Source organism: Entelurus aequoreus, linkage group LG24 (genome assembly GCF_033978785.1).
Source record: "Entelurus aequoreus isolate RoL-2023_Sb linkage group LG24, RoL_Eaeq_v1.1, whole genome shotgun sequence".
NCBI lineage: Eukaryota > Metazoa > Chordata > Actinopteri > Syngnathiformes > Syngnathidae > Entelurus > Entelurus aequoreus.
Genome location: NC_084754.1, coordinates 14441981 through 14463335, shown reverse-complemented (window position 1 = coordinate 14463335; position 21355 = coordinate 14441981). Strand labels below are relative to the sequence as shown.

Genomic DNA, 21355 nt, shown 5'->3' with positions numbered 1-21355 from the left:
TTTAAGTGAAAATGCCAAACACTCCGTTTGCTATTCCCTGTAGTTGCACATAGCAGTCTGTCTGGCACCGCATCAAAACAACTGACCACTCGGCCCATTTGGGGTTTCAGACTAAGAGCAGACGTGAATCACATCAAAAACAGGCAGCGATCAATCAGTTGCACAAACATATGACAACACATAAGTGGGGACACACTCACTCTGCCCAAGATCACATTGATCTCCACAGCCAACAGGAGACCATAGAGCAGCACCAGTAAGCCCGTGATGCAATAGCGCAGCTGTCTGGGGCCGATGCCGTGCTGTGTGTATTTGGCAAACTTGATGGTCTTCATGATGAAGGTCAGAACCCAGTAGATGAGGAGCACTGAGGAGAGTAAACAGGCATAAGAAATCACGCAAGACAATCATAAACATCACCAAATAATAACATTAGCAGTCTCTAATGATAAAACATTTTAATCACATTTTTTAATTTGGATTAATCATATTTATTATCAGGTTATTACTTGCTTGCATTGCATGATTTTAATGAACTTAAGAAAAAGCCAAATATTTGGACACCGATGCAATTTCATTGTCAGAATGTCATTCAGGAACATTTTTTAAATGTTTTTACTTGAGTACCCGTTATTCATTTACTAAACATTTGGATGCAGTTTTATCTTAAGTCCAGTCGGATTTATTTTGAATGAGCATCATCACTCATCTTCGCATTGCTATGCATTGACCTGGGGCCTCATGTACAAAGACTTGCATGGCGTTCCTGCTAGTTATGGATGTACGATCAAATCCAGAAAATGGTGTACGCTAGTAAAAATTCAGATGTTTGAAAGTGTTTGCATATACAAATCCAAGCACATTTTTTGTTGTATTGCAATCTACTTGAAATCGACCGCAGACGTGTGTGGCCTCGGCACGCTCAGATCATTCCCAGGCCAAGGTCCCGTATAAATTTGCAAATCCTATTGAAAGTAGCCATGCGCTGCCCAATGAGGACTAAGTAGGAGGTGCTTCTTTCTCCTGCTAAGGAAAACAGCACACAAGCAAAAAATAAATTGGTTGGGCATCAGAAAGTGAAGAAGAAAATGAATGTTTATCATGTTTGAAAAGATAATCGCCGCAACTGTCCCCTTCCTTTGCTGCAACTATCTAATCTCATGAGTTATTTTTGACAGTACCAATTAAAATATTTATTTTCCTTGACATGTTTTAAACAAAAGTAAAAAATATTTTTTAGTTTAATTTTAATTATGCAAACAACTAATTGACTGTGATTAATCATGATTAATGATTTTTTTTTGTTTTAATGCTGGGACACTTTGACAGCACAAAGTAAAAGTTTTAAAATGTTCTGACAGTAAAATTGCATGTATAAAATATATTAATTTAAATAATCAACTGTGATTAATCATGATTAATCAACTTTTAAAAGTGTGATTAATCTGATTTAAATTGTTTAACAGCACGTCTGAAAATACAAAATGAATTTACAAAAATACACAGGTCAAATTTACCTAGAAGGAGTCCATGACATTTTGGTGAGGATCTAAATACAAGGGAATGTATCGTAGCAATTATTAGTTTTAATCACTGTGGCATCAAAGGACGAAAACCCATCCTTTTAAAAATTGTTTTGACAGTTTAGCCTTGGTGAAGGTTTGCACTTCGACCAAGTGAGATTATTATTAAAGAAATGTTAAAACAACAAATCTAATTGTGGCTAGAGGCATTTTGGCATGTTCCATTTTTTACAAATAGGGGTATTTCCCAGCATGAATTAAATGTTTTTTTAAAATTATCTTCAGTTTGTAGATTAACTACAAACCAGTAAAATTATATCTGAATGTGCTCTGTAATTTAATATATAATTTTATTTAAAACAAATTCTTCACTTGTTTATATGATTGTGTTTTTTTACCATTATAATCCGTGGTAAATGTCTTTTTTATTTCTCCTTTTTGTTAGTTTTTTAAAGAAAAACATTGATGGGCCACCAATATGGTCCTCCATACCACAAAAAAACAATGTCTCTTGTGTTTTTTACAATGGTTACGGTATTAGTTTACTTAAGATATGCATACGGTTACAATATGATACATCATTTACTGTATTTCCAGTTCTTATCACGGCACGTCTGAAAAGGAGAAGGAAGAAGCAGAGCTTATTTAATCCTACCCCTTTTCTGTTTAATAGCAGCTTCTAACACATGTGTTTGTAATAAATACAGTTTTAATAAATAAATAGATTATAAAATGAAATAAATTGTGATGTTTGAAATGTTACAAAATGTTTTCGAAGTGTGGTACAGTAAGTATTCCCCTTAAAATATTTTTTTGTTTCTTCATTACTGCTCTGCATTAAGTATAAAATATATATCAGAAATAACTGCAATGACTCCAAGAATTCATTTTATTTAGATATTATTTTAAATACCTTTGTTAAAAAGTATTAATGACGGAGGCCAGCTGTAAAAAATGGGCTTTGTTGGCGTTATCATTCAGTTGTAGGAATGTCAATGATAATATTGACATACAAACGAGCTATCAGATCACATTGATATTACATCGAGTATTGCCTGGATTTTGCCCAAATGCATGGCTAATGCTTGTTGTGTGTGTGGTCACGTGTGTGATAACTTCATCCAACTGTGTCGTGCTCTGCAGAACAACGTTGTTAGCTAAGTGCTGTGGAATTATTTCCCAGCTTTGCCTTCAGATTTTATTTATAAAATAAGTGCAGGACAGTATCGCCATATCGCTAACAAACCCAAATCGAGCATTTCTCATTTGTTGTTCTAGCCATTATTATATCTAATTTTAAGGCCAACAAATGCACAGCAGCCACCTTCAGAACATTTAATGACTCTGTGTACTCTATTGCGCCAAGTTCAAGGGAAAGACCAAAGATCGTCAACTAGCTACTGCAACGCATTGCTCCCTTTGTTATAGAGAACAACCAAGGCAACATATAAATTCAATGGCAACGCCTCAGCAGTGAACGACCATCTATATTCATGCTATGCTGACCCCAGCCTTGACTACACTGCTTCTCCCAAGAGAGTGACTCTGACCAAAGACCTCCAAGCCCTCAGGCGGCTCAGGGACGTGAGAGAGCTTAACACGGTTAGTTAACACGGATTACTTTACATGTTGTCTTTTCTCTTTCTACAAAGCTTGTCTTGCATCTTTTCTGCTGGGTTATTAAAATCATCATCATTAATATCAGCCTCGGGATGACAAGAACAATCAGACAGAATTGGTTCCTGCTCATTTTCCTAATGAAAAAAGGTTATTGATGTTGCTTTTCAATCCTGATGCGGTCTCATCCCAGGGCAGCCAAGCATACAGCTGGAGATTAATTTAAGGTTTGGTCATTTGAAACCAAAAGGTCAGAATATCAACAAATTATGTAGTTAATCCTAGTTTTGCAGGACACGCCTACATCAGAGTAGAATGTACTATATCAACCTTTTTTTTATCAAGTATCACCTTTGATAAAACATGGCTCTCCAAGTACCACCATAATGACCAACATTAAAATACAGTAGCGTAGTAAGCGTAAGCATACATTAAAAAACAAAGCAGTGGTTTTATTTAACATGTACAGAGGCCAAAAGTTTGGACATACCTTCTACTCAATGCATTTTTCTTTATTTTCATGACTATTTACATTGTAGATTGTCACTGAAAGCATCAAAACTATGAATGAACACATGTGGAGATATGTACTTAACAAAAAAAGGTGAAATAACTGAAAACATATTTTGTATTCTAGTTTCTTCAAAATAGCCACCCTTTGCTCTGATTAAAGCTTTGCACACTCTCGGCATCCTCTCAATGAGCTTCAAGCACACCTGTGAAGTGAAAAGCATTTCATGTGACTCCCTCTTGAAGCTCATCGAGAGAATGCAGAGAGTGTGCGAATAAGTAATCAGAGCAAAGTGTGGCTATTTTGAAGAAACTAGACTATATAACATGTTTTCAGTTATTTCACTTTTTCTTGTTAAGTACATAACTCCACATGTGTTCATTCATAGTTTTGATGCCTTCAGTGACAATCTACAATGTAAATAGTCATGAAAATAAAGAAAACACATTGAATGAGGAGAAGGTGTGTCCAAACTTTTGGCATGTACTGTATATTTAGTATTTGTGGCCACTGTAACATTACACACAGTTTGAACAGTAACACTGTGTTTCAATATTTATTTTAGGAATTCTTTGGCGTACCACTAGATGGAACTTGCGAACTACTAGTGGTACACATACCACAGTCCGAGAACAACTGTACGTAAGTATATTCTATTAGTGGGAATTACCTAGGAGTAGTTTGGGGAAGTTGGAGGTCTCAATGTTATGATAGTAGACAATCGAGGTGATGCCCGCCATGAAGGCCAGGCCTGCAGGCATGTACAGGTGAAGATGGTTGGACTGGCTGAACCTGAACCTGCAAGTAGAAGTTAAAGAAAAAAAAAAGAGACAATACTTAGTTTTTTGGACTTTGGGGGAAACTTTTTTAAAGCATATTCTACATGTTTTAAGTTTTATTTCGGTCTTATCCTGCATGTATTACAGTGCAATATATGTCTTATTTTATATTTTTATGTCGTGGCGATTGATAAAGATTCAGCAAGCAGGACTTCTGTTACTGGGTTAAGATTGAACACTGCTAACAACAACATGGCGGCTAATCTTAGCGCTACTGTATCTTCACCGCAATGATATCAAGTTAATTTTTGGCAGAACAACATTTTTGTGAACTTAATCTTCAACTTTTAGGTTTTACTACTTACGTATTAAAAATACCAAACATTCTAGCTCCGTCCTATCTTGATTGTATTGTACCATATATCCCGGCAAAAAATCTGCAATCTAAGAACTCCGGCTTATTATTGATTCCAAGAGCCCCAAAAAAGTCTGCGGGCTATAGAGTGTTTTCTATTCGGGCTCCAGTACTCTGGAATGCCCTACCGGTAACAATTAGAGATGCTACCTAAGCATTTAAGTCCCATCTTAAAACTCATTTGTATACTCTAGCCCAGTGGTTCTCAAATGGGGGTACGCGTACCCCTGGGGGTACTTGAAGGTATGCCAAGGGGTACGTGAGATTTTTTTTTAATATTCTAAAAATAGCAACAATTCAAAAATCCTTTATAAATATATTTATTGAATAATACTTCAACAAAATATGAATGTAAGTTCATAAACTGAACATCAAATCAAGTAGGCTATTCCATTCATTACCATAAACCCAGAGTTTCCCCCATGCCATGATGGTTTGACTCTACCTGGCGGTGCCACACGGCACCAACTGTCAATCAACTATCGATGTAGAAAACAATGGAGGCTTGGTTAAAGCGTAGCAGTAATGCAGCTGAAAACAAGGAGGAACATGTGCCAAAGAAGGCCAAACCAGAGCCGGCAAAATTCAGACAGTATTCCGAAGAATATGTGTTAATGGGATTTACAGCTTCGAGTTGTAACCCCTCCAAGGCATTGTGTTTTTTCTGTGGAGAAATGTTAGCTAACAGCGGCATGAAGCCCGCACATCTTCAGCGGCATCTCTGGACAAAACACGCTTGCCATGTCGGTAAGCCACCTGATTTTTTTAAGAGAAGACTAAATGAATTCAGGTCATCTCAAGACACGATGCGGAAGGCCTCCACAACGTCAGCCAAAGCCCTGGAGGCTTCTTAGCTGGTTGTTGCTAAAGCCAAAAAGCCGTTCACTATCGCTGAAGAGCTGATACTTCCAGCCGCTGCAGTGCTGGCCGAGACAATACTGGATAAAAACGCAGCCGAGAAAATAAAGAATGTGCCTTTATCAAATGACTCTGTTTGCCGGAGAGTAGATAAAATGGGAAAAGACATTGTTGAGCAAGTTGTTGGAAAACTTAGAGACTCATTTTCCCTCCAGCTGGATGAATCCACAGATATTAGTGGAAATGCACTTTCAACTTGTAGGTTTTGTCAGATACATCGATACTGACGATATTTATGAGCACATACTTTATTGTAAAACATTAGAGGGAGAACAACAGGAGAGGACATTTTTGTGCGCCTGCCTCACAATACGAAGGTCCTGAGTAGTCGTGAGTTCAATCCCGGCCTCGGGATCTTTCTGTGTGGAGTTTGCATGTCCTCCCCGTGACTGCGTGGGTTCCCTCCGGGTACTCCGGCTTCCTCCCACCTCCAAAGACATGCACCTGGGGATAGGTTGATTGGCAACACTAAATTGGCCCTAGTGTGTGAATGTGAGTGTGAATGTTGTCTGTCTATCTGTGTTGGCCCTGCGATGAGGTGGCGACTTGTCCAGGGTGTACCCCGCCTTCCGCCCGATTGTAGCTGAGATAGGCTCCAGCGCCCCCCGCGACCCCGAAGGGAATAAGCGGTAGAAAATGGATGGATCGATGTTTATTTTAATGTATAATTCTATGGCTGGATGTAATAAGGAGTCAGAAAAAAATACAAATAAAAATACAATTAATTTTGATGGTTTTAGCAAAACATAGTAAAAATGTATTTATGTATTTAGCTAAATTTTTTAAATCAATATATATATTTATTTTTAGGTAAGATAAACATAATAATACAATTTATCTCTAGTGTGGATGATTTAGTTCTTGTCATCCTGTTGTCCTCCCGTCTCTTCCCCGAGGATGGCTCCATGAGCTGGGCAAACACCTGGAGATGCCCTACGTCAACAACACGGTCAGCGGCCCATGGGTGCGCAGCTCGTACATCGCCGCCCTCTACTTCACCCTCAGCAGCCTGACATGCGTCGGCTTTGGCAACGTGTGTGCCAACACGGACGCCGAGAAGATCTTCTCCATCTGCACCATGCTCATCGGCGGTATGTGAGTGTGGAATAACGTGATTGGGCAGGCACGCTGTTTATATTGTGGGAAAGCAGACGTGAAAAAAGGCTGTCCTCACTCAGGTCCGCATGGAGCTGGAGGGGGCGTGGCCTCCAGCTCCGGCTGAAAATCGGGAGATTTTCGGGAGAATATTTGTCCCGGGAGGTTTTCGGGAGAGGCGCTGAATTTCGGGAGTCTCCCGGAAAATTCGGGAGGGTTTGCAAGTATGGAGAGGACTGATTGCACGCGCTAAAAAAGAAAACCCCGACGTGAAGTGGACTCACTGTGTCATACACAGGGAGGCTTCGGTGTCCAGGAAAATTAGCCCTGTGCTTCATGACGTTTTAAACGACAGCGTCAACGTCATCAACTTTAAAAAGTCAAGGCCACTTAATTCACGTCTGTTTCGTCGCCTCTGTGAAAATATGGGAGCTGAACACACGCAACTGCTGCTGCACACAGAAGTGCGCTGGCTCTCCCGAGGGAAAATACTAAACCGGCTGTTGGAATTACGTTCGGAGGTACACACCTTTCTGATTGATCACCATTCCCCCCACGCCACCTTGTTCCAGGACACGGACTGGCTTGCTAAGTTATGTTATCTGGCAGATATTTTCGGCAAACTGAATGAACTGAATATGTCCCTACAGGGCAAGGACACAAACATTTTAAACCTTTATGACAAGGTGGGTGGTTTTCAGAAGAAAGCTAAGCTGTGGAAAACGGCCTGTGCTCAGGGAAATTTCACCTGCTTTCCTCAGGTGGATGATTTTCTCACAAATGAGGATGTGGACAGAGCTGTATTCAAGTCAGTCATCATGGGTCATTTGACCGACTTGATTCAAGATTTTCATTACTACTTTCCTGACATGGATGAGAAATCTGCACAGCTGGATTGGGTGAGAAATCCGTTTCTATTGTCTGAAGCAACCAGAAGCAAGCTACCTGTCACTTATCAGGAAAAACTCCTTGAAGTGTCATCTGACCGTGGCTTCCAGATGACGTTTTCCACCTCCACACTCACACAGTTCTGGGTGTTTGTGAAGCAGGAGCACCCTGACCTGGGGTAGAAAGCTTTGGAGCAGCTATTTCCCTTTGCCTCCACATATTTATGCGAGTCCTCCTTCTCTGCAATGACTGTGATCAAATCAAAGCAAAGAAACAGACTCTGCGTGGGGAAGAGCTTGATCACAGCAGTTGCCTCCCTGCGACCAAGACTGACAAAGATCCTCAGTGAAGCACAAGCTCAGGTTTCTCACTAAAATGTCTGTCAAAAAGAACTGTGAAAAGAAATGCAACAATGCAATATTCTGTGTTGACAACTAGATTTTTTGTGGACATGTTCCATAAATATTGATGTTAAAGATTTCTTTTTTTGTGAAGAAATATTTAGAATTAAGGTAATGAATCCAGATGGATCTCTATTGCAATCCCCAAAGAGGGCACTTTAAGTTGATGATTACTTCTATGTGTAGACATCTTTATTTATAATTGAATCACTTGTTATATTTTTCAACAAGTTTTTAGTTATTTTTATATCTTTTTTTCCAAATAGTTCAAGAAAGACCACTACAAATGAGCAATATTTTGCACTGCTATACAATTTAATGAATCAGAAACTGATGACATAGTGCTGTATTTTACTTCTTTATCTCTTTTTTTCAACCAAAAATGCTTTGCTCTGATTAGGGGGTACTTGAATTAAAAAAATTTCCACAGGGGGTACATCACTGAAAAAAGGTTGAGAACCACTGATGTAGATGATGCTACATATGTACAAAATAAACCACATGATGTTAGTACATCAGTCGAGGAAAATGAGCAAACTACATAAATAACATACTGTAATTTGATTTTGATTAAAAAAAAATGTATCTTCATAGATTGAAAATTAACACAAATTAATTGACTAAAGAACATTATCACATAATTTATTCAGAAAATATAAATAACAGCAAATAAAGATAGAATACCAATAACCAACAAAAAAAACAAAAAAAAAAACAACAACATTATGATTGGTAAATTTTCAGAATGTGCTTGTTTTATTTTTAAACAAAGAAAACAATCTGAAGTTGTCTTTATTTTTAAGTTATCGTGCCGTGACTTTACCAGTCCAACCCACTTTGGAGTAGATTTTTCTCCATGTGGCCCCCAATCTAAAATGAGTTTGACACCCCTGATCTATCCATTGCTGTGTCATTCTGGATGAGGTACACAATAACATTTGAAAAAAATACTTTTTTGGTATGATTTTCAAGAAAAAGCAACAAACCGTACTGAGCAGCGGTTGTTGAATACCGCTGGACACCCGGCAAGTTGCTATACATGAACTTCCTAATGTTGTGGCGCGAGAAACTAACAGAATGTTGCAAAGTTCTTGTATATTGTACATGGCACTTCCACATCACCATCAGTACAACATCTCAAACGTATACATACTACGAGTGTAAGACGTTCCTAATGTAGGACAAGGCTCAAAGAAACAGGTGAAGAGCCTTCTTGCTCACTTAAGTCAACGTCACTCTAATCTGCATGCAGTCTACGAAGTAACCACGCATGTTTTTCGACACACACCAAGTGAGCACATCAAGCTGAGACACGATTATAGGAGAAGACTTACCCGTCGGAGACGACGCCCTCTGCAATCTCACAGACGAGGACGAAGAGCAGCACGAAGGTGAGCAGCCACCGCAGGTTGTGACCAGGGAAGTGTAGCCAGGTGCTGTGGTGGATGTGCACCTTGGAACTCTGACTGCCCCAGCCTTAAAACACATGAAACAGAACAGGCAAGGTCACATAAAGCATCACTTTTTCTTAGCTCACTTGCTGGACGTTTGCACCTGAAAATACTTTTAAAAGACTAGCTAGCTTCTTATCATTTTACTTAGGAAGCTGGTTTTATAACCACGCTCATTACAGTGACCAAGCAGGAAGATCCTTGACTCCTTTATTTTCCCCCTTCGTCACAAGTAGCCCAACTGTGTGGCGTCTCAGCTCCTACCATATTATCAAGGTGGTAGGAACATCAACGTGCGATCTCATTAATGTAGGCTCATGCTGACATTAATATATCCGGCAGAATAGACTTTTTAATACTCATTTAAAGTACTTTGTATGGAAATAGTGGTTGTAAAACCACGAGTAAGCTCTTTAGAGTCTATAAAGCAATGATCCCCAACCACTGTGTCACAGGAAATCATAATTATCCAATTTCATTTTGATTGGCTGTATAATTGTTTTTTATTGACTACATATATTGTATCGAGGCAGAACAATAAATGTGCTTCCACAAGGTAGGGGACAACGGGGATGTTTGTCACAATGTTATTTTATGGGAAAATACTTTAAAATATACACACAACCATAAAAGCAAAACTACATTTGAAAGCTGAATAGCATCAACAAATTGACAAATAAATAACTTGGTGCATCTTATCACATGCTGAGCAAGGAACTTGAACAGGAAAAACATCGTTAGGCCAGCCTACTGATTTATGTGATATGTATGAACAGGGTCGTAGCACCAGATTCTGGGACCCCATACAAAAGACTCCTAAAGGGCCCCCCATCCCACCCTAAACCCGACATTGCCGCCCCATAAACACAAACTTGGCATCTTTACATGAATTTAAAAAAACAAATGATTGCATGGATTTGGTTAAAACCAGCTGTCTAAAACATATGGAAAAAAAAAACTTAGGTTTTTGACTTTTGAAAGATGGGATCACAATTTCTAGAACAAGTCAATATAAAGTGCCAACAGATTAAAAGTGGCCAGAATATTCATTTAAATAATCATAGAACCTCATTAATCGCTTAAATCTGTCAAGTTTTCTTTTACTTCAGTGTGTAAAGTATATATTCACTGATACTCATAGAGTCATACTCAGTGGGTAATACAAATCATAATAAGAATCAATATTATTTTTGTTATTAATATGATCGTATTATTATTGGGGGTTAAGTCTCTCCTGTCACCTCTGTTTTTAACTTTAATGAAGGGTCCTTAAAGGCACCACCGTTATGAGATGCAAAGTGATGTATATAACATACTCCTATTCTGTCACAGATCCATTCATTACATTTTATTTTATTGTATCACTTTATCGTCGTTCCAAAATGTTGGTGCTGTGTGTGAATGCTTAAAGATGAGCTTTAGTGACGTTATTTGGAGGGGGGGTCACCACATCTGCGGTTCCTTCCAAGGTTTGTCATTGTCATTCCAATGGGTTAAGTTTTTTCTTGCCCTGATGTGGGATCTGAGCAGAGGATGTCGTTGTGGCTTGTGCAGCCCTTTGAGACACTTTTGATTTAGGGCTATATAAGTAAACATTGATTGATTGATTGATTGATATTGTGTTAAATGAAGCGTTCTATGCTAGGTTTGCCACATCAAGGGGTAACCAACTATTTTGCATTTTTTAATAGGGTGTATTTAGGTAGTTAAACATGTTCAATTTGGTTCAAGCAACCTCATTATTTAACTTTGTTAGGTATATTTATTTTATCTTAACATTTTTTATTTCACTTTTTATGACTTACATATTTGAATGAAATACTTCAAACTTTGCTTGGAGGCCTCCCCACTTATCGCTCTACTTTAACGCCCATGTTTATAAATATATGAATATATGTGACAACCAGCCCCAAAAAGAAAATGATGACCAACTCCAAATGGAATTGCTTGCTAGCATCAAGGTTAACAACTGTGTCAAATTGGTCAGCAGACTAATAACAATCTAAACAAGCTCTTCCTTCACACTTTTTAAGGGGAACAATTTTAGCCGTTTTACTCCATTTAAGTAAATTCTGTAAATTTGGTGACAACCAACCTATGTGAGAGCTATCCCTGTTGTCCATTATTCTTTGTATTCACCTCTTGCCAAAATTATTGGTGATTATTCTAATTTAAAATGTGTGCCTTGACAAGTGGCAGTTTCAGATATGGGTCACTTGGGTCAACTGGCAGAAATTCTCTCAGTTTTTAAATTCATTTGTGTTCATAAGTGGATGAAACCAAACCAATGAGAGAAAATGAGAGATTATCACTCAAAGTGGACATCAATGTGAACAAGGAAGTGAGGACACATTTAAGACTCAGAATTGACCAGTTATAATAACAAAGGGAATTTGACTTGGTAGACTGTGCTTTCTTTGTACAATGTAAAAAATATCCATCCATCCATTTTCTACCCCTAGTCCCTCTCAATAGATATTAAAAAATACCTAAATACAAACAAGTACTTAAATAACAAATGTGTGCAAGGTTAATGAGATAATAGTGCAGTGGTTAAAAAAGCAAAAGGATGATGACGTCAACATGAGTTAGTACATTCACAGTGACAGATTAGTTCCAGGGTTATTTCACAGCAACAGGTCTGACACTTTGTGACTGTTTAGCATTCATCAGAGTGAAAGCCTGGGGAAGAAATCTTCTTATCACGAATTGTTTTGGCGTACAGTAATTTGTAACGCTGGCACAGTTTCTGACCAGGTTGTGATGTGTTTGCAGTGATGCTACCTGCCCGTTTCCTAACCATGGACTATGTATAAGTCCTGGTTGGGGGAAGGTTGACACCAATTATCTTATCTGCAGTCCTGATTGTCCGTTGCAGTTTGTGTCTTTCCAGCTTGGTTGCAGATCCAAACCAAAGAGATGGAGGTGCACAGGATTGACTGAATGATGGAAAGGGAAAACAAGATCAGCAGCTCCTGGGGCAGGTTGAAATTCGTAGGCTGACACAGGAAGTACATCCTTTGTTGCGCCTTTTTCCTGATTGTGTCTACGTGGGAGGTCCACTTCAGGTCCCGTGAGATTGTTGATCCCAGGAACCTAAAAGAGGCCACAGAAGACCCTGTGCTGTTGGGGGAAGTGCTTCTTCTGAAGTCCACTGTCATCTCCATAGTCTTTAGCGGGTTCAGGTCCAGATGGTTCTGACTGCACCAGAGAGACAACTTTTCCACCTCCCGTCTGTAGGCAGACTCGTAGCCGTCCTGGATGAGACTGATGACAGTGGTGTCGTCTGCGAACTTGAAGATCTTCACAGAAGGGTCCCCTGAGGTGCAATCATTGGTGTAGAGGGGGCGCCGGTGCTGATTGTCCGGGTGCTTGGTGTGATGCTCCCCAGCCTTACCTGCTGCCTCCTGTCAGTCAGGAAGTTGGTGTTCCACTAACAGGTGGAGGCCGGCACTCGGAGCCAGGTGAGTTTACAGTGCAGGATATCTGGGATGATGGTGTTGAATGCATAGCTGAAGACCACGAACAGGATCCTAGTGTAAGTCCCTGGGGAGTCGAGGTGATGCAGGATGTGGTTTAGTCCCATGTTGACTGCATCCTCTACCGACCTCTTGGCCCGGAGGTTTGCAGGGGATCCAGAAGGGGACCTCTGGTGTCATTCAGGTAGCTTAACACCAGTCTCTTAAAGGACTTCATGACCACAGACGTCAGGACTACATGTCAGTGATGAGTTGAAGATCTGCGTAAAGATGGGGGCAAGTTGCCACAGCATAGGCTCTCAGGCAGGAGAGCTCCTGGAGCCTTTCTGATTTTTTGTTTCTGGAAGAGCACACATCCTTTTCATAGACAATGCAGGTGGGGGTCAGAGGAGAAGGTAGAAGGTAGAAGGGGTTGCTGGAGGAGCAGGTAGGGTGCAGTCTAAGTGTTGGGGTGATGTTGATGGGCTAGGCAATGGATGTGAAAACCTGCAATATTAGCTGTTCAGGTCCTTAGCTATAGTCTATTGTTACTTGCAGAGTGGGGTGTGGGGTTTTTGTGGCTAGTGACCTCTCACAGGCTTTTCCAAGCTGCTGAGGGACCGTTAGCTGAGACCAAATTAACTACATTTTTGCATCATAAAGGTATACATAACTTTGGCTTTGTCTCATAACACGTACCTATGGTGCGTTCAAGGACAGACAAATAAGGTGTGGAATCTTTATAAAAGAAAGACACAAACAAAATAAACTGTGACAAGGGGGTCTCGCCCAGGGCCCCGTTGAGGCTAGAGCCGCCACTGTCCTTAGCTCAATTCAGGTTGAGGAACACTGCTGGAAAACAAAGTGTACAAATAAGACTCCTGTTTCGAGGATATCTGTCAGCGCACTCAAGGTAAACACCTCCGTTGTAGCCCCCGGAGGTCAGTAAAGTATGAGTAAGAACACATTTCAGGAAAATAAATAAAAGAGGAATAATGTGTTTCTTTCAGCGATAGTTTGTCTTCCACTTCGGTCTGCTTGCTTGCTTGAATTAGCTGCCTTTTTCCACGTCTTCGGAGGACAAATTTCCTGCTAAATGATGACTTATAGGATCCAGAGGCTGCAAATGAGAAATAACCATACAAATGTGTTGTGAGTGCATGTTATGTAACTGTTGTGGTTATGGTTATGGTGTTAGATTATTCCAAACATGCATACAATTACAATGTGATACATCATATAATTACAGTTTCTCATTACAGCTTGTCCGAAAAGGAGTAAGAAGAAGCAGAGCTTATTTAATCCTACCCCTTTTCATATCATAGCAATTACTAACACATTTGTGACTTCTCATGCTGTAACAACTTAACCCTAAACAGTGAATAAATAACTAAATAATTAAATAAATAGACAAATGAGTAAGTAATTAATTATTAAATACATAAATAAGAATCAATATATTTTTCATAGATAAAAAGCTAATTAATTTATGGTTCACATTATTAGATGAATACGATTTTCTCCTTTTCAAATAAGGTTCAATATGTTTATCAGGATGCTTTTACTTTGTAAACGTTTTGAGTTTGAACAGTTTCTTAAACTGGATCATATTAATACATGGTTTGACTTCTTTGCTTAATCCATTCCATCCATTAATTTAATTCCACATACTGATATGCTAAAGGTTTTAAGTGTTGTACGTGCATTCTGATGTTTTAAATTAGATTTTTCTCTAAGGTTATATTTCTCCTTTTTCGTTGAGAAGAATTGTGGTACATTCTTGGGTAACATGTTATAGTTTGCTTTGTGCGTAATTTTAGCTGTTTGCTAATGCATTAAATCGTTGAATTTCAATAATTTTGGTTCAATAAATAAATAGATTGTATGTACTCTATTTCCAACATGATGTATTATTCTGACTGATATTTTTTGCAACACGATTAGTATATGAAGTGTACTTTTGTAGTTATTTCCCCATATTTCTGCACAATAACTCAGATATGGTAACACTAGCGAGCAGTAGAGAATATGGAGTGATTTTTGGTCCAGAACATATTTAGCTTTATTCATTATTGACGTATTTCTTGCCACTTTATGTTGTATATTTTTATGTGAGATTTTCAGTTCAGTTTATCATCTTGTAGTACACCCCCAATTTTTTTTTTTTACTCTTTCAATGTCCGTCTATTTGTATTTGTGTTTTACATTCTCTGCTTCTGTTACCTAATAGCATTATTTTAGTTTTACTGAGATTCAAAGATAGTCTGTTTTTGTCAAACCATTTATTGAATGTACTCATGTATTATTATTTGTATTAGCTTCTGTGTGTTCTCTCCTGAACAAAATGCATTCGTGTCGTCTGCAAATAATACTAACTTTAACTTCTTTGTAACTTTACAAATGTCATTCATATAGAGGTTGAACATGTTTCGTCCCAGTATTGATCCCTGAGGTATGCTGCAAGATAAATTTAGCACCGTAGTCGTGTGTTCACCTAGCTTTACATATTGCTTCCTGTTGGTTAAGTAGCTTCTTACCCAGTTCAAGACCAACCCTCTGATTCTATACCATTGTACTTCGTTTATTAAGATATTATGATTAATTGTGTCAAATGCTTTTGTTAAATCCATAAACACTGCCGCTGTGCACTGTTTACCATCTATTGCATTGGCAATCTCTTCCGTCATTTTGATTAAGGCCATTGATGTTGAAATGTTGGCTCTGTACCTGTATTGGCTGTCTGTAAGTGTTAATTTGTTATTCATGAATTTGTCCAACCTGTTGTTGAATTTAAGAAAATAGTGGAAGCAAGTAAACAGGTTTATATTTTGTAAACTGGTGTCTGTTTCCAGTCTTGTAAATCTGTACAACTTTTGCTATTTTCATTTTGTTTGGGAATTTTCCTGTTTAAAATGATAGGTTACTGATATATCTTAAAAGTTCTGAAACGTCTTCAATAAGCTTTTCTATTGTTTCCATGTCAATTTCGTTACAATCAGTTGACGTCTTGGATTTACATTTATTCACAATTTTGATTATTTCCTTTTCTGTCACATATGCGAAGAACATCAAATTTTTATTTCTGTCAGTCATATCATTCAAGTCCTCAACTGACCCGGGATCTGTAATCCTTTCCTCTAAATTTGGTCCAATATTTACGGATTAGTTACTAAAGCTTTCAACTACTTTGTTCATATTCTCCTTTTTTACGTGTCCGTCTGAGAAGTATCTTAGTACCTTCTTAGCATCATTTTTACGGGCGCGGCGCCGCTGCTGCCCACTGCTCCCCAAGGGGATGGGACAAATGCAGAGGACAAATTTCACCACATCTAGTGTGTGTGTGATAATCATTGGTACTTTAATCTTTAATCTTAATTATTGCTATTTAGGATGCGCCATGTTGTTCTCATGTTGTTTCTGTCGAATAATTTACTTTAATATTCTCTCCTACATGTTCGTAATATGCTGGTTAGCTTATTCTTGTACATTTTGTACTTATTTTCTGCCTCTGTAGATCTTTGTGGTATAAATGTTCTATAAATGTATTCTTCTTGTTACAATGATTTTTCAGTTCCTTTATCATCCATGGTGGATTGTTCTTATTTTGCATCGTACTAAGTTGTTTCCATGGACAAGGTGTGTCATAAAGCATCATGAGAGCATCATTACAGTGTGAGTTTATTGATGTGCCTGTGTAAAAAGAAAATATATTTCATTACAACTGAAGTTCGTTTATAATGATTTGTCAGGACAATCAAGACACTACTTCAAACGTACGGATACTTTTTGGTTTTTGGTTGGTGATTATGATTGTATGATTTGATGTAAAGCATCTTTCTGTACCATAAACAGTGCTCAATAAATGAATAGTAGTGGTAGTTCAATGTGCACACTGCGCACATCTGTCCTTTCCAAGATGCTACTTGAATTCTAATTTCTAAATTTTTGTATTCAGACCAAAAGTAATTCAAATATAGTCAAATTGTCACTACCATAAAACCTTTAGTAACTGTACTGGCACTTTGAGTAGAGTTCCACATTTATGATGATGTATGTGTCATAATCTCATATGACAGTTACTGTGTTGTAATTTTCCTAATAAAAAGGTGTTGTTGTTTTTTTACCTTCACTTTGCCTGTTGTCTCTGCATTCTGTAGTTCTGACCAACAACGGTCAACACAGAACGTAACAGTATGTGTATTCTAAGTCACAGTAAAACTGAACCAATAATGTACCAGTAATGTAGCTTTGACAAAAAGTGACGTGGTAGGAAATTACACGAGGTGAGGTAAGTAATGTTGACCTCTTGTAATTTTCAGCAAAACACTATTGTGCTGAGCAGCCAGGACGCAGAGTCTACCACTAGCCTATACAACATCATAAATTCCAAAGTTGGATCATGTGTTTCCTCTTTGCCCTCAAAGGTAGGCCACATCCTTCTGTGCTGACATTGTAAACAAAAACACATGAAAAGCCAAAGAAAAAGCGAATCACTTTGCGTTGCTGACCACAAATGTAGCATCTTTTTAATTTTAGGATGTCTGACATCATCGTGCAATCTTATGCATGAAAATCCAAATGGCTAATGACTACATGGCTTTGAAGCAGGTGCATAATCACTTCCCCACATGCCCAGTAGTGAATACTGGAGTTCTCACAAAGGACAGGCTGCTAATTTGAGACCAGAGCCGCCACTCCTCAAACGCAGACCACATGCTGTGTGTAGGTCATTAGGCATAAAGAAGCGCACGTAAAATATCAAATAGTGCTTCATATTCAATTTTACCACAAATGTATTCCTAGCCCCTTCCTGCTCTGATAAGAAATAAATTGCAAATTGGGAGGCAATTGTACTGCCATGCTCTGTTTGTGGTTGTCAGCTTGGTTTTTGTTTCCGGTGTGCTCGGTTGTGTCCTGAGTTGCACCTGTGTTGTTTCCTCCAATCAACTGTCGCCTTCCTCTTGTGTCAAGTCCAGGTCTATACAGTTGTCTGATTAGTCTTTCATATGTTCTTTGTGGTGAGTATTTACTTCCAGCTAGTGCTTATAGGGTTTCATTTTGCTATATGTGCTATGGACAGTTTATCCTGTTGTATGATTCAGATGATATTAAAGTGTAGAACATAAACAGTTGCATGCAGTACATTGTTAGAATATTGTTGCAAATATGCATTTAAATACACTATACAGTTTCAACCTGAAACTGTATTAAGCTGCCTGTGTTAATGGGCCACCTGAACTGTCAAGCTGAACCTCCAGCAAGGATTCTTCTTCTTGTGAAAACATCAGAAAACTGTTATGGATATCTCTAATCAATGCACAGGACTTTACTCTCTGTCTCCTAAGCTCAAAAGTAATATTAATAAATAATTACACGTCCTATAGTGTTATTAGGTACACAACTTCCTCTTATCAACCGATGGCTCCACCAAGGCACCTCTTGATGGCCTTGTTGTGCCAAGCCACCTGGACTAGTATTCCTTGGACATGCCCCTCCTTTGGCAGACTCCCTTGACCGTGTGTTTATCTGAACCAGATGGACTTTTATTTCATGGACTATAGGAAGAACGAATAAGACCAACGCTTTTATTTTTATCTATGACCTGTTTTGGACTTGTTAAATCTATGTATAACAACATACGGAACAACATAAGTGGGAATGCCTTGTGGTAGTCACACAACAAATACATTTAGCCAAAAAGTGTTTTATTACTGTATTTCAAGCATTTCACAGGCCACATAAAAAAATGTGGTTGACCACATAAAATTAGATGGCGGGCCACATAAATGACATGACAGACCACAAGAATGATGTGGTGGGCTACATATAATGCCATAGTGCAGACCTGGGCATTCTGCGGCCCGCGGGCCACATCCGGCCCTTTGCGCGTCCCGGTCCGGCCCGCGTGAGGCCAATCATAAATGACAAAATAAATAAGTATCAATGTGGAGTGTGCAATACAACGGTGCTGCTTTTGTTTTGAAAAGCGTTATTTGTATTACTTCCGTGTGGACGTATGCACATGCGTGCTTGTGAGTGAATGTGAACAGCTGCAATCACAAATTACAAAATAAAGTTGAAAAAACATCTATGTCGTGCGCGCAATACAACTGTGCTGCTTTTATTTTGAAAAGTGTTATTTATGGGCGTATGTCCGGGTGTAACCTGTGAGTGAAGGTGCACAGGGACAAGTGATGCACGGTTTACACCCGAGACGCTAAAAAGAGAAAAGTTGATGACGAATGGCGTGTTTTCAACAAGACATGGACTGCCAAGCAACCTTCCCTCTAAGGTGCGCAATTGCGCACTGCTCAAGCGTCCTCTGCGCACAGCAAATATATGCCGCGCACCAAATCAAACCCATCTGAATTCTAAACAAAATAAACACATTTATTCTGTGTAATTTTGCAATGCAACTTTGAGTGACAGTGACAACAAGCGGCCCTAACGGTGTTCGTCAACACCGCTCAATTGAACACCGTTCAATTATTGTAACATCTATCGAGATGCTTCGAGGCCAGGAATTATATCGATCACTTTATTGAGCAAAACTGTTTATATTCGGCCATAACCACACCAAAAACATGAGTAAAACACTCCTATCTCGAAAAACTAGTCATTTTCTGCCGTACAAACCAGGCCAAAACCAATGTGTCATCTGTCACCAACACGCATACCACTAAACCACTGGTGCGGTTATGGCCACACAAAAAGTCGGACAACTAAAACACCACACAAAGTTACACTATGACTCCTCAGTCTTACGTGTGCTTATTTTACTGTCATTTATTATTAATGTTAATTTATTTATATTAATCATGGAATGCTGTTACTAGAGAAAGTTACAGGTATGCACACTTCATCCTATGCTTACATTTCATTGTGCAACATGAGGATGTTTAAGGGGAACTAAATGTCATCTCTGAAAGGGGTACAAATGATTTCCAAAGCAGTGCTTTTGGTATAAAGTTAAGTTAGGTTAAATGAAAGTATTATTATTATTATTAATTATTATTATTATTATTATTATTATTATTATTATTATTATTATTAATATTACGGTATACATCAAAAATAATATTGAGCAAAATTTAATTGAAATATTGTCGATGTGGCCCTCCAGCAGTGCTGGGGTTGCTCATGCGGCCCCCGGTAAAAATTAATTGCCCACCCCTGCCATAGTGGGTCAAATAAATGATTTGTCAGGACGTATCTGGCCCTCAGGCCTTGAGTGATACCTAAGAATGGGTACCGAATCCAGCACTTTTTTTTGGCACCGACCAAATCCCGCTGGTCCTACCGGGCACGCAGTCACGTAAAATTCAACAATGCCATGTAACGGTACCTGGGTTGCGCGTGATGTCACACTTCGGCACTTGGCGATCACGCCAGCAGCACTGAGAGTGGACCCAGCTAAAGTACCTCTAGGCAATTGACTCAAAAATGCTCCAACGTTAGTAAAGTATGGCTCCACTTTTCCAAAAATGAGCTAGTTTGATGCTAATATACATTGGCTTTGCTATTGACATGCTACTGATTTGCATTAGCGGATTTTAATCGGGGATTTCAACACCTCCAAATTTGTTTATGAAAACTACAACTAAGATGCATGTTACAATCAAACAGCTGGTGCATATCTAGTACAATACTTACAGTATTAACACTTTTTAGGGTGCAACAAAAGACTAGATTCAGCAGAGACTAAACTGACCAGCCAACACACCATAAACTACACACTACTGCCATCTAACGTCTTGGACTTGCAACTGTAATTGCAACTTAGTGTCATACTTGAAAATGAGACTCAGATAATGTGACAATAAAACCAGATATAACAACTAGACAGCAGTTATCATAATCAGCTCATTTTAAATTTTGCAAAAAAGTTATATTTTATTATCAAAAACATGAAAATATTTATAAACACACACATTGAATATGGTATCGATTCCCAGGTACCGGGAATGGTAACCGTATCGTTTTAAATGTGAACGGTACCCATCCCCAGTGATACCTGTGATCTAATCCCCCGTACATAAACCAGTTGAGTCCTCCCGTCTGTGTTCAAAATCACAGTAAAAGTTGAATTAGATAGTTTTATACATTTTTGTTTTCCATCCATCTATTTTCTACCGCTTGTCCCTTTCGGGGTCGCGGTGGGTGCTGGAACCTATCTCATCTGCACGCGGGCGGAAGAGAGGTACACGCTGGACAAGTCGCCACCTCATCGCAGGGCCAACAAAGATAGACAGACAACATTCACACTCACATTCACACACTAGGGACCATTTAGTGTTGC

At 38.8% G+C, this 21355-nt stretch overlaps 1 protein-coding gene across 14 annotated transcripts in view; it reads right to left on the bottom strand.

Moving 5' to 3' along the window:
• The window catches only part of abcc8 (ATP-binding cassette, sub-family C (CFTR/MRP), member 8), a 124516-nt gene that overhangs the window by 92152 nt on the left and 11009 nt on the right, over positions 1-21355 (bottom strand). For all 14 annotated transcript variants that reach the window (XR_009824362.1, XM_062036179.1, XM_062036173.1 and 11 more), the window contains 3 exons: positions 9482-9623; positions 4322-4449; positions 201-367 (listed from right to left, as the gene is read on the bottom strand). Coding sequence is in view for 13 of the 14 variants with exons in the window: in XM_062036179.1 (XP_061892163.1) it covers positions 201-367; positions 4322-4449; positions 9482-9623 (437 nt within the window). In the remaining variant the exon portion in view is untranslated. The remainder of the gene's footprint in view (positions 1-200; positions 368-4321; positions 4450-9481; positions 9624-21355) is intronic.